The sequence below is a fragment of the Ambystoma mexicanum genome, chromosome 7p (genome assembly GCF_040938575.1).
Source record: "Ambystoma mexicanum isolate Mex_15411 chromosome 7p, UKY_AmexF1_1, whole genome shotgun sequence".
NCBI lineage: Eukaryota > Metazoa > Chordata > Amphibia > Caudata > Ambystomatidae > Ambystoma > Ambystoma mexicanum.
Window position 1 is genome coordinate 230,973,865 of NC_090939.1, and position 12,259 is coordinate 230,986,123.

Here is a 12,259-nt window from a genome sequence, read left to right on the forward strand (position 1 = left end):
CCTGAAGAAACTACAACGGATCCAAAATACAGCAGCCTCTACTACTCCTCAAACTATCAAGAAGAGAACACATCACCCCTGCCCTAAAAACACCACACTGGCTCCCAGTAAAACATTGCATCACCTTCAAAACAATGTGCATAACACACAGGGCAATCAGTGGACAAGGAGTAGAATTCCTACAAAAGAAAATAATCTACAAGCCAACGAGGTCAAGCAACTAAATCCGCCTGGAACTAAAACCATACCTCAAGAAAAAACTTGGAGGCACCTCCTTGTACCACTTAGCCGCAAAAACCTGGAACAACATCCCAAAAGAAATAAGAAAAACCAAGAGTCACCTAAAATTTAGGAAATTACTAAAAACCTGGCTCCTCAACACCACAGACTCAAACTGAAAACCGAAACAGAAAGGAAAGGGATGACTAAACTGGAGTGGGCACGGACAACTCCCAGAACTGACTGAACAACTCCCTATGTGGAGAAGCTTCCACGGCACCCGGACGAGGGACACAGGGTAGAGTGGAACACAGGTGGCACCCATGGAAATGGAGTGAACAACCCCCTCCTAATCCCACCCACATCCGCACTCGCCCCATAGTTGCCACCAGGTACCACAGTGCTGTGGAATTGTTGGGATGTTGGCAACCACCACACTAGCTGAGCTGTGGACATTGGCAGGTACAATAGCCGTACGAGTGGGAAGGGAAGACAGGTAGGGCCGCAAGGGAGGATGGGAGAGAAGGGGGACAGTCGTGAAAGGGACATTGAAGGCCAGACAGACCCAGATCAGGACTGAGGCACAAGGGTGCTCCCGAACCCCACCTGGGGAGACTACAGAAGTCCAGCGCCTCAATTCAGGACAAAGATGCCAACTAACCAATTGCACTAACAATTTCCCCCTCTGCATACACCTCTCAAACTCCAAATTAAACACAACCACAAACCCACAGCACAACAAACCGCACAAACTTCACTACATTGCAACAACAAAACAAAAACACACAGACTCGCACAACAGTACACCACGACTACCAGCCACAACCACCCCAGGCCCAGCCAACGGACCCACCGGGCTGAGGCCGCCAACAGCACATCACTGCTCTCTTGCGTTTTTCCAGCTTCCTCCCACTAACCCCCCCCTCCCTTCCTTTTTTCAGAGCCGCCAGAGCACCAGGGAACCACTCCGGTGGTGATAGTACGTGGTACAAATGTCCTTTAACATTAACAAAGAACGAACAGCAAACCAGGCGGGCTCCGGGAGAAATAGAGGCAAATGGGTGTCATTTTCCGATACATCCAGCTCGGACTCTTCCACGAATGACCAATCTCAAACTAGAGGAAGACACGCGCACCAAGGTCAATTCCAGCCACTCCCCCAGGTAACTTTTTTAAGGAAAGGGGGTCCCAGAGGAGGCTACTGGGGTCCACCACAACCACAACCCATGCCATTCTACAATGGCCCACAATGGAGACTACCCAACAGGAGACGCAGGAACAACTGGAGGTACTAAAAGAAATTCCCATCTTTATCCTTTCGGGCACCTCGCTGACCAAAGAAGAAACATCGTTGCTAGCTAAGGGATATCTTTTGTACCCACTAGCCCCACAGACTGGTTTAAATTGAACTCTCTAACTTTTTCAGAACGATTACAAGAAAAGTGTATTTCAAGGATAATGATTACATCACACAGCAAGAAGGCTCAGGACTCGGAACCAAATCCAATTTTAATCCCAGAGACAATGAGATACCTCCATCAATTCTCTCATTTGAGAAATGCATTAAGCAGGAAATAAAAAAAACTACAAGAAAATCCTGAACAACTAAGGCACAACTTGACTACGGGAGAACGTGAGGCCATTAAAAACATTGCAAAGCAGCAGAAAAGGGAGGAGGCATTGTGGTCCAGTGTATCAATCATAGAGAAATGGCCATGGCCCTCCTTAATGAAGAAGGCAATTACAAAAAATTTAAAAAAGATCCCTCTGCAGAAATCAAAATACAAAAGATGACTAGGTTTGCCGTAGAGCATAATTGGATTTCTGACAAAGAAGAGACCTTCTTGAACACCTCAGAGGGCAGAACACCCACATTCTATGGCCTCCCCAAGCTTAAACAACATAACCCACCCTGGGAGATCCATTGTCTCGGGTTGTGGTTTGATCTTAGAACCCATTGGCAAATGTATTGATCACTTCCTCAAACCACTCAGCCAACAAATGCCCACTTACCTCAGGGACACCATGTCTACCATAACCAAATTTGAACATCAATCATTTAACCAAGATGAAGCCCTTTTGGTCACAATGGATATCAAAAGCCTCTATACTAGTATTCCGCAAGATGCAGCAGTTGAATGCATAAGACACCATCTCACATACCATATGACACAGAGGAGGGTGCCTACCAATTTCATTGTAGAACTTCTGGATTTAGCCCTCACTAACAACTTCTTCTCATTTGACGATGTATTCTACCTTCAAATCTGTGATACCGCCATGGGGGCAGCCTTCGCACCGAGCATGGCAGTAATCTACATGGTGGAATACGAATACAGCCATGTGTTGAACATCTCCAACCCTTTTCTGGACAAAATGTCCCTTTGGCATCGGTACATAGATGGTATCTTCATCTGGAAAGGGCAAAGGGATACCTTGGAGAGTTTTTTCAATTGGATCAACCTACAAACACAGGAGATCAAGGTCACAATGACCAACAGTAAAATTGAGATTAATTTCTTGGACCTCTCCATCAGGCCGAGAAATAACCTACTTGAATGCATCATATTCAAGAAAGTTACAGACAGAAACACCGTCCTACACTACAGGAGCCATCACCCTAAAGGTTTACAGGCAATTTTTAAGGGTTCCTAGAATTTGCACTGATGTGGAAGAATTAAGGATACATGCGACTGCTCTGCAAAATAAACTTGCATCCAGAGGATACCCCAAGAAACTCCTCAAAAATACCAAAAAGAGAGCATGTTATACAAGAGAATCGCTACTCACACCTAAACTACACAACACAACCAATGAAGATGTTATGATATGCGTTTCCACGTGTGGACCAACTACCACCAAACTGAAGGGACTCCTCAAAAAGTTCTGGCCTTTAGTACAATTGAGCTTGCCAGAAGAGCCTACACCTAGAATGGCGCTGAAGCGCTCTAAAAGTCTTAAAGATATGCTCACACATGCCAGAACAGTGAAGAAGACCACCAGATCAGAAATGTGGAATATGAGAGAGATTCAAGGACATCACCCTTGTGGCACTTGCATAGTTTGCAGACTGACCAAAAAGATGACCTCATTCCTTGTAGACACCAAAGAATGGCATCTGAGACACTTTTCCAATTGCAAAACATCTAATGTCATCTACGTCATCGAGTGTCCGTGTGGTCTACGTTACGTAGGCCAGACAAAAAGACAAATCAACAAAGGAATTTGAGAACACAGCTCGAGGATCCGCTGTAGAACACACACAGCACCATTAGTGCCCCACTTCCTGGAATTCCAGCATGCCCCAGACGATTTCGTGTGGTGGGTGGTAGACAAAGCAAAGTGCTTAGTTCTACCAATGCTTTGAATTACAAAGAGTCTTGGTGGATTTTTAAGCTTAAATAAACCACTAAGGGTCTCAAAGAGGCACAACCCAGTGGATCCTACACATGATTATGATTTGGGAGGGCCTCAGCCTCTTAGCTTGATTCCATCCAGCCCCTGCATTTCCGTTCATTTTCGGAACATTCCAGTTGCCCACCATTCATACCCTTAGTACACTCATACTAGTTGTGGTCCCTGACTTATAAGGGTCCAGGTCAGGCATACAGTAATTCTCTTGCCTCCATTTTAGTCCAGCTTGCTTGCTCTAGCTTACCATGCACTCTTTCTTCATTTCACTTATCCACTAGGGCAGGTCACGATTAGTCCTGTTACTTTTTCACTACTCCATGATAGCCCCGCGTGGGATCCAGAGGACACTACGGGCCTCCCAAATGGAGCATCAGACTACTACAAGTCTTTCCTGTCCGTTCCCATGACTATGGAACGCAGCTCTCTCAGCGCACGCGCCCAGTCAGAGTACACTGTTCTCCCGGGCTTGCGAGCTATTAATGTCTACACAGCTTCTGTCCTCTCCATACCATGCCATCCGCTGCCGTGGCCACACTTTCCACCTCAGAGAGTCCCAGGAGGATACAGACTATAAACCCCCCCGCAGGTAACGAACATACTTACTCTACGATTGTGCGCAGCTACACGCTTTACCCTGATCTATCGGACGCAGGTCACAGTCTAATATGGCCATTCCTTTGCTTTTAGGAAAACGCTCCACTCTTCCTCAGATTTGATGCCCATGGCTGCTTCGTCTACTCTGATTCACCCGGCCCTCCACTGGAGCAGGTAATCAGCACCTTGCTCACCCATTCCAATCCTCAGGAGTCCGAATTTACTGTATCTTCTGTCCTTCGAGTGATTGAGCTTGCCATTTTCTTACTGAAACACCTCCGGTTTCTTTTGTCCAGCAGTATCTTCCTTCCCTTACATTGCTGGTGACACTCCATTGACCCCAAGATATGGTCGTTGTTCTAAGCCCAGAGCCCTCTCCCGTCTGTGGGAGCAGTTCTTGAGGAACTCATTTAAGGTCAGTGCCTAAATGGAACGTGTGTAAGCCACACGCAATTTTAACATGGTTTTATCCTTTTTTTGAGCTTATAGGTTTTCACTACTATGCACCTTAGCGCTTCATAGTACTCACCACTAACTTACCTTTTTACATGCCCCTCCTATAGGGAGACGTTGTCCTGTCCTAGAAGAAGGCTACCACTCCTACAAGCCGAAACGTCCTTGGACGCCACACCCTTTGTGCCCTCAAAGTCCTTACCAAGAACATAAGCCTTTGATTTAAATCCTGACATAGACCTACCACTAGGTCAGTCTTCTGCCCGGTGTTGTTAGACCTCAGAGAGGTCTCTGCAAAGGCGTGTGACACCCCACAGACGCCTTGGGACTACAGATATGCATGCAATTTTGTTGCACTACTAGAGCTCTGACTTGTCTTCAAACCCAGTTCATTTCCACTCCTAAGACTGTGTATACACTGTACTATTACTGTAGGTTTAACAATTGAGAAGTTTCCAACATGTGAAATCATTATATGCACAGTGTCGAGCTACCAATTACCCTTCATTGAACATGTAATTAATTGCACTTGCTTTGTTTGTTGTTGCTGTTTTGTCAGCACATTGTATTATGTTGAATGAGTCACACAATACATTTTTCTGGACCTCTAAAAAGGACTAGCAGCTAAACAATAAAAGCTGTTTGAACACTGATTAGCTCAAATGTGTTTTTCTATGTTACGCCTAGGTTATTAGTGAGACAACGATGTTCTTGTCTTAGTGATACACGATAAAGGAGAATATGTCAGCATAAAAGTTGTTGCAAATTTCCAAATATTGATGGTAGGACGGCCCCTTCTTTCAAATTATTTATAGGGAATCAAGCTGCACCTCACTGACAAGGAGGATCAACACACAAGCTGCTCTGGAGTTGCTTGTGTTCCTGTGCAAAGAGGACAAGACCTAGCAGTTTGGCATGACAGGACCAAGACGGATTTTCACATGTATGTTCTTCTGTAATGGTGGAAAATGGATAATAATGACGGCATGATATCTACCCAGATGCATTTTCACCGGTGATGATACATTCAAGAGCGTTCCATCCGCCATTTTGTGGTGTTTTCAATATCACATTTGAGAAACATAACACCAAATTTTTAACAGCTTGAAGAAAGCTAACGGACACCAACATCAAAGATACAGATTTGTCTCCCTCTCAAGTCCCCTCTCCTATGCGTCCCTAATCATCCCAGCTCCTTTGGAACCCCTGCACCCTCCTTGTAATGTATGGGTGTGTCCCTTTTGTACAGTACTTCATTGCTTCCCAGTTAGGCTTGTGATTTATAAATCACAGCGATCCACTAGTAATTTCGTTGCAGGCTAGATTGTATTTGCACCTAAACAGAAACATCTTTTGTAGCCTCACTGTTATCTTGAGTCACCTTATTTTTTCTTGTGGTGTTTTCATCGAGCCCAAAATAGAAGCATTTCGATTATGAGCTGCTGTACATAGAATGAAGTGTGGGTTCCTCATGTGTCTAGGTCAGAACATGGAATTGGTACCACATTAGGTAGTTGGAACAAGGGTTTTTAGCCATTAGTATTTGGTTATAGAAATATACAAGTGTACAATAGTAAAAGATCACTCACCAGAACTAAAAGATCCCGGGAGTATTTTTCAAAGAAATAATTGGCTTGATCTTCAGAAGTGGGTGCATTGGGTTCTGGAGCCAAAATTCCCATTTTTATATCAGAGCCTGAAAATTGAATAAAATGTGGTCATGAAAAGTTAAACAAAGTGTACATCTATTTATGATCATATTCGTCTTTGTGTTTGTACTTTATCTAGCAACAGTAGCAGGTAGAGGAACTGATTATTCGGAGATAGACTTACTCTTTATAAGCCTATAGAAATACAGACAAGTCAGATGTTGGTGGGGAGCAGATTGGTCTACTCTGCAATGCTTCTCCAGGAGAGCTCCCCAAAGCCAGGCTAGTTTGTGTTTCTTGCCAGAATTATTTAAAAAGGAGGATAGCTCTTTTAATGTGGCCCCCCTGTGATGAGCAATATCAGACCTAAGGCTTTAGCTACAAAATAACATTTCAGCCCACTTTGAGAAATCCACCTGTGGGTGGAGACCACCCACTTTGTAACTACATGGTTAGTGGTCAGGAGACAATGGAAACAAAAAACTGTCTACTAGAAGCAAACAGCTATTCAGCTGTGGATGCGCAGTGAATCTCAGCCAAACCAGTGCAAACTGGTTTAAGTGGGCAGGAGTTCTGTCCCTCTCCAAGATGCAGCTGCATGTAACCCATGGCCACATATGGCTACAACCGCTCCCAAAACACAAAGGGAATAAAGAGAAGCAAAGATGGCATAATGCTCTTTTTGGGGTGAGGTAGGGGGAAGGAGGGTGATTGGGAGTATGAAGTTCCCTTATAGGACTGCCACCCTCATGTCTTTTTGCGTATGTTCTGGACCAGGAGCAGTGTTTCCAAACTGTTTTGATATCAGGTAATAAATATCGCTGTGGTTTGACCCGGCAAAAGTGTACCCCATTATACCATTTAAAGGGTGCAGGGGTTGCGTGGGTGTACCCCGCTCCCCATAAATTGTATAATGGGTCTGGGATTGCGGGAGTGTCCCCCGCATCCTTTACATGATTGTGGCAGCAAAACCACAGCATTTTTGCTGCGATCTTTTGTATTCACTGCCAATTTTGCCGCAATTTTAAGACATGGAACCACTGTTTCTGCCCTGTTTGTTACAACAGAAATGGCAGTCGGCCATTTTGTGCACAAAAAATAATGATTCAATTGCAAGAACTATATTTTCTGTAAGGTTATTTCTAGAGGGTCCAATCTTCCTGTGACAGATTTCTCATCCTATGAATTAGATCAAGCCGAGAGACTGGAACGGAACTAGAAATATATAACCAGTACTGTTGCAGCATCATAGAGACTCCAGTCAGACTTCATCAAAGTTTCGCAGGTACGTAAGTAGTTAATGGAGCTATTCTATTACTCCTTCGTGGAGAAGTTCTGCAACCAACTGAGAAAAAGGAAAGGGAGGGAGAGGGTTTAGTGTGGGACCATTTGAATAATGGGAGGATATGACTGATCAAATCTATGCTTATAACAAACTGGTCTAAAGTAATCTGATAGTACAGCAGGACATCTTGGGTGTTGGATGCATGAAGTTTTCTACATTATAGAATCTTCCAAAAGGATGGGACCGATGGCGGGTGGAGGAATGGCCCTAGCCAGAGGACGTTTTAGTTACTTACCTGTAACTATTTCCTGCCTCAAGCAAATGGGTGTTGCAGGAGTGATTGTCCGACAGCTGACTCCCTCCCATCGTTTTCGTCCAGAAAATAGTGATTAGCAAACGTATAGAGCGTGCTCCAAGTAGCTGCCCTGCATGTGTCCTTCATGGCCACTCCTGTCTGGAAAGCTGCTGTGGCTGTCCTCCCTCTGGCGGAATGGGCAGTAGCTTGACGGGTAAGCGGGTAGCCCATGATCTTGTAGCAGTGGGTAATGCAATTCACCACCCATCCGGAAAGGCCTTGTTTGGAGATGCTTTGGCCCTTACGAGGCCCTGCAAACGAAACAAGTAATCTGGAAGACGTTCTAAAAGCGTTAGTGTGCTGCATGTAAAATTTTAGTACTCGTGAAAGATCTAGTGAGTGCAGGGCACGCTCAGCGCTGGAGGTAGGATTACCAAACAAAGTTGCCAGTACGAGGCGCTCGGACAAAGTCATACAACAACACCTTGGGGAGGAATATTTTCAGTGCAACTGGAGGACTACTCGGTCCTTCAGGAAGATTGTAAACTTAGGCTCTGTGGACAAAGCTTGTAGCGCGCCGATTCATCTTGCCACTAGGAAAGAGACTTTCCATGAGAGGAAGTTTAGATCGCATTTGTGGATGGGCTCATATGAAGGAGCCAATAATGCTGTCAATACTGTGTTGAGACTCCAGGCTGAAGTAGTTGCTGGCACTGGTGGGAAAGTCCTCAGCAAACCCTTCATGAAGGTTTTTACACAAGGGTCCAAGACAAAGGAGATAAAGGATGCAGGGAACAAGTTACTTACCTGTAACTGTTGTTCTCCAGCATGGGTCTGGCATGGATTCACATGCTCATGAATATTCCCCGTCGTCAGGCTGGGAATCCTCGGTAAAGAAAAAACCAGCATCAGTTTCGTTTCTGATCTGTCTTTCGTAGTAGTAACCAATCACTGGTCTCTGCGTCATACTGACCACAGCCAATGACTGCCCTCTACCTAAGCCCCGCCTCTGGCAGCCATCTTCAGATTTGGAAGCACGTGAAGTGGCAGTATGACCAAGTGAAGAGCCGCAGAGGGGTAGGCGGGAGGGTTCGCATGTGAATCCATGCCAGACCCATGCTGGAGAACAACAGTTACAGGTAAGTAACTTGTTCCTTCTCCAGCATGGGGTCTGGCATGGATTCACATGCTCATGAATAAAGAATACATAGCAGTACACACATGCACAACCACGGGAGGTGGCAAAGGCTCAACATTAAGCATTACATCAAACTCAACATCAAGCAATCTTACCTCCTCACCAGGCTCACCTCAGGCGAACAGGTTGCGCAGCACTGCTTGGCCGACCCTGGAATCCTGATCGACGCAGTAGAATTTCGTGAAGGTGTGCGTCGACCTCCACGTAGCAGCCCTGCATATGTCCAGCAGGGGTACACCAGAAAGGAACGCCGTGGTAGCTGCGATCGCTCTGGTGGAATGGGCTCTCGGACTGCCAGGCAGCGGTCGGTTTGCCAACCGATGACAGTACATGATACAGCCGGAGAGCCATCTGGAAATGGAAGCCTTCGAGAGAGCCTTCCCCTGATTGACAGGTCCAAAGTTCACAAAGAGTTGTGACGTCTTCCGAAAACACTTTGTGCGGTCCACGTAGAACTTCAGCGCTCTAGCCACATCCAGCAACTGCAAAGTCCTCTCAGCCGGCGACAAAGGCGACGGGAAAAACACAGCCAACACCAAGGGTTCGTTGAGGTGGAAGTCCGACGGCACCTTGGGCATGAAGGAGGGGTGCGTCCTGAGCACCACCCTCGTGTCGTGAAAAGTCAAGTATGGCGGCTTGCAAGATAGGGCCTGGATCTCTCCCACTCGTCGTGCGGAGGTGATGGCCACAAGAAACGCTGTTTTCCACGACAGAAACTTCAACGGGGCCGAGTGCAGAGGCTCGAACGGAGGTCCCATGAGCTTGGTCAGCACCACGTTGAGCTCCCACGCCGGGGCCGGAGCCTTCACCGGCGGGAACGATCTGAACAGTCCCTTCATGAACTCTTTCACCAGACGATGAGACCACAAGGACGTCCGCCCCGTGGTTCTGGTGTATCGGGAGATCGCAGCAAGATGAATCTTGATGGACGCGTGTGCCAGTCCAGCCTTGGCCAGCGTCAACAGGTACGGCAGCACTTGGGGAGCCGTAATCCTTAGAGGGTTAATCTTCTGTGCGTGGCACCAGACAGAGAACCTCTTCCATTTGTGTACGTAGCATTTAAGAGTCGAGGACGCCCTGGCCTTTGCAAGAACCTCTCTGCAGTCGGCCGGTATGTCGTATCATCCAAACTCTAGCGCTGCAGGAGCCAGGCCTGCAAGTTCAGCGACTTCGGGTCGTGGTGGAGGATGGCGCCTCCTTCCCTGGAGAGCAGATCCGCGTCCACTGGCAGCTTGATTGACGGGGACGCTGACAAGTCCAGAAGGTCCGGGAACCATATCTGCCTCGGCCACGCAGGTGCGACGAGGATCATCCTGCACCGTGACCTCTTGAGCTGGTTGATGAGCCGGATCAGCAGTGGCGGGAACGCGTATAGGAACAGGCCTTCCCAGGGGAACGAGAAAGCATCGCCCATGCTCCTCGGCTGGGGAAACCTGCTGGCGAACCTCCGGCACTTGGAGTTCGTCGCCGTCGCAAACAGGTCGATATGGGGTGTTCCCCACCGTCGGAAGAGGCGATCCACTAGATCCTGCCGTAGTTCCCACTCGTGGCACGAGCGCAGCTCCCTGCTGAGTCAGTCGGCGATGGTGTTTTTTATCCCTGGCAGATGAAACGGCACCAGAAACATCCTTTGGGCGACGGCCCAATGCCACAGGTCCTGCGCCTCCTTGGACAGTGCTGGGGACAGGTTCCGCCCTGTTTCCTGATGTAAAACATGGTGGTGGTGTTGTCGGTGAAGATCCTCACCACCTTGCCCTTGAGGGACGGAAGGAAGGACCTGAGGGCCCAAAACACTGCACGGAGCTCCAGGACGTTGATATGGAGGGACTTCTCCGCCAGGAGCCAAAGGCCTCTCGCGTGCAGATTTCCGGTGTGCGCTCCCCACCCTTCCAGGGAGGCATCCATGGTCACTCTCTCCTGGTGGCCTGGGGTCTGGAAGTCCATGCCCGCCGTCAGATGCGCGCGGGTGCCCCACCACCGGATCGCTCGTCGGAAACTCTCGTCGAGTGTGATCCTCTCCTCGAAGTTGCCCGTCGTTTGGATCCAGCGCGCGTCCAGGAACTCCTGCAACGGGCGCATCCAGAGCCTGCACATGGGAATGAGGTAGATGCAAGAAGACATCATTCCGAGGAGGGACTTGATGGACCTCACCTTGGCCGCGTCGGCAACCAACATCCGCTGTACCTTGCCCAGGATGGCCCTGGTCCTTTCCTCCGACGGGGAGGCCAGAAGGGACACTGTGTCGAGCTTCGCTCCAAGAAACCGTGCGTCTTGCGCGGGTACCAGGTGGGACTTGGCGTAGTTCACGGAGAATCCCAGGTCCGTGAGAAGTTGGACGGTCCTTGCCGTGTGCTCCACGGCGAGCTCCCTCGTCTTGTCTCGGATGAGCCAGTTGTCCAGGTAGGGGTAGACGTGGATCCCCTCTCGGCGCAGCTGTGCCGCCACTGGTGCAAGGCACTTGGTGAATACCCTGGGCGCCGACCGCAGATCGAAGGGAAGGGCTCTGAACTGATAGTGACGCCCTTGGACCACGAACCTGAGAAATTTTCGGTGCCCTTTTAGGATGGGAATATCGAAGTAGGCATCCTCCAAATCCAACGACGACAGGAAGTCGCCCTCCTCCAGCTGACCCAGGACGTGCTGGAGGGTGACCATCTGGAACTTCTGCGCCTTGATGAACTTGTTCAGCCGTCTTAGGTCTAGGATGGGGCGCCATCCTCCCGTCTTCTTCTTCACGAGGAAGTATCTTGAGTAAACTCCGGAGCCCCGAAGCCTCTTTGGGACGAGTTCGATGGCGCCCTTCCTGAGCATCGCCTTTACCTCCCGGAGAAGCTGAGGGACGTGAAGCGCTTTCCTGGCCACAGGGGGGACGCGCGGGCACCTTCTTTGAAACTCGAGCGCGTGGCCCTGGGCCAGGGCGTCCAGCACCCAACGGTCGGTGGAGATGGACTCCCACACGCTGACGAAGCTCGCCAGCCGGCCTCCCACCGGGGTGCTTCGGTGGGGGCCCGACCCCACGGCCGGTTCAATCCTGCTTAGACGAGGCTTTGCCGCCTTGACCTCCTTGGCGACGACGGCGGGGTCCGCCTGACTTGCCTCGTCCCCTGTAAGCTTCTTGAGACGACGAACGGGCCGCTTGACGGTAAGTGGAA

The 12,259-nt window shown here is 48.7% G+C and overlaps 1 protein-coding gene across 3 annotated transcripts in view; it reads right to left on the bottom strand.

Annotated features, from left to right (window-relative positions):
• Positions 1 to 12,259, bottom strand: part of DOP1B (DOP1 leucine zipper like protein B) — a 1,145,257-nt gene that overhangs the window by 667,273 nt on the left and 465,725 nt on the right. For all 3 annotated transcript variants that reach the window (XM_069636119.1, XM_069636117.1, XM_069636118.1), the window contains exon 8: positions 6,270 to 6,376. In XM_069636119.1, coding sequence (XP_069492220.1) covers positions 6,270 to 6,376 — 107 coding nt within the window. The remainder of the gene's footprint in view (positions 1 to 6,269; positions 6,377 to 12,259) is intronic.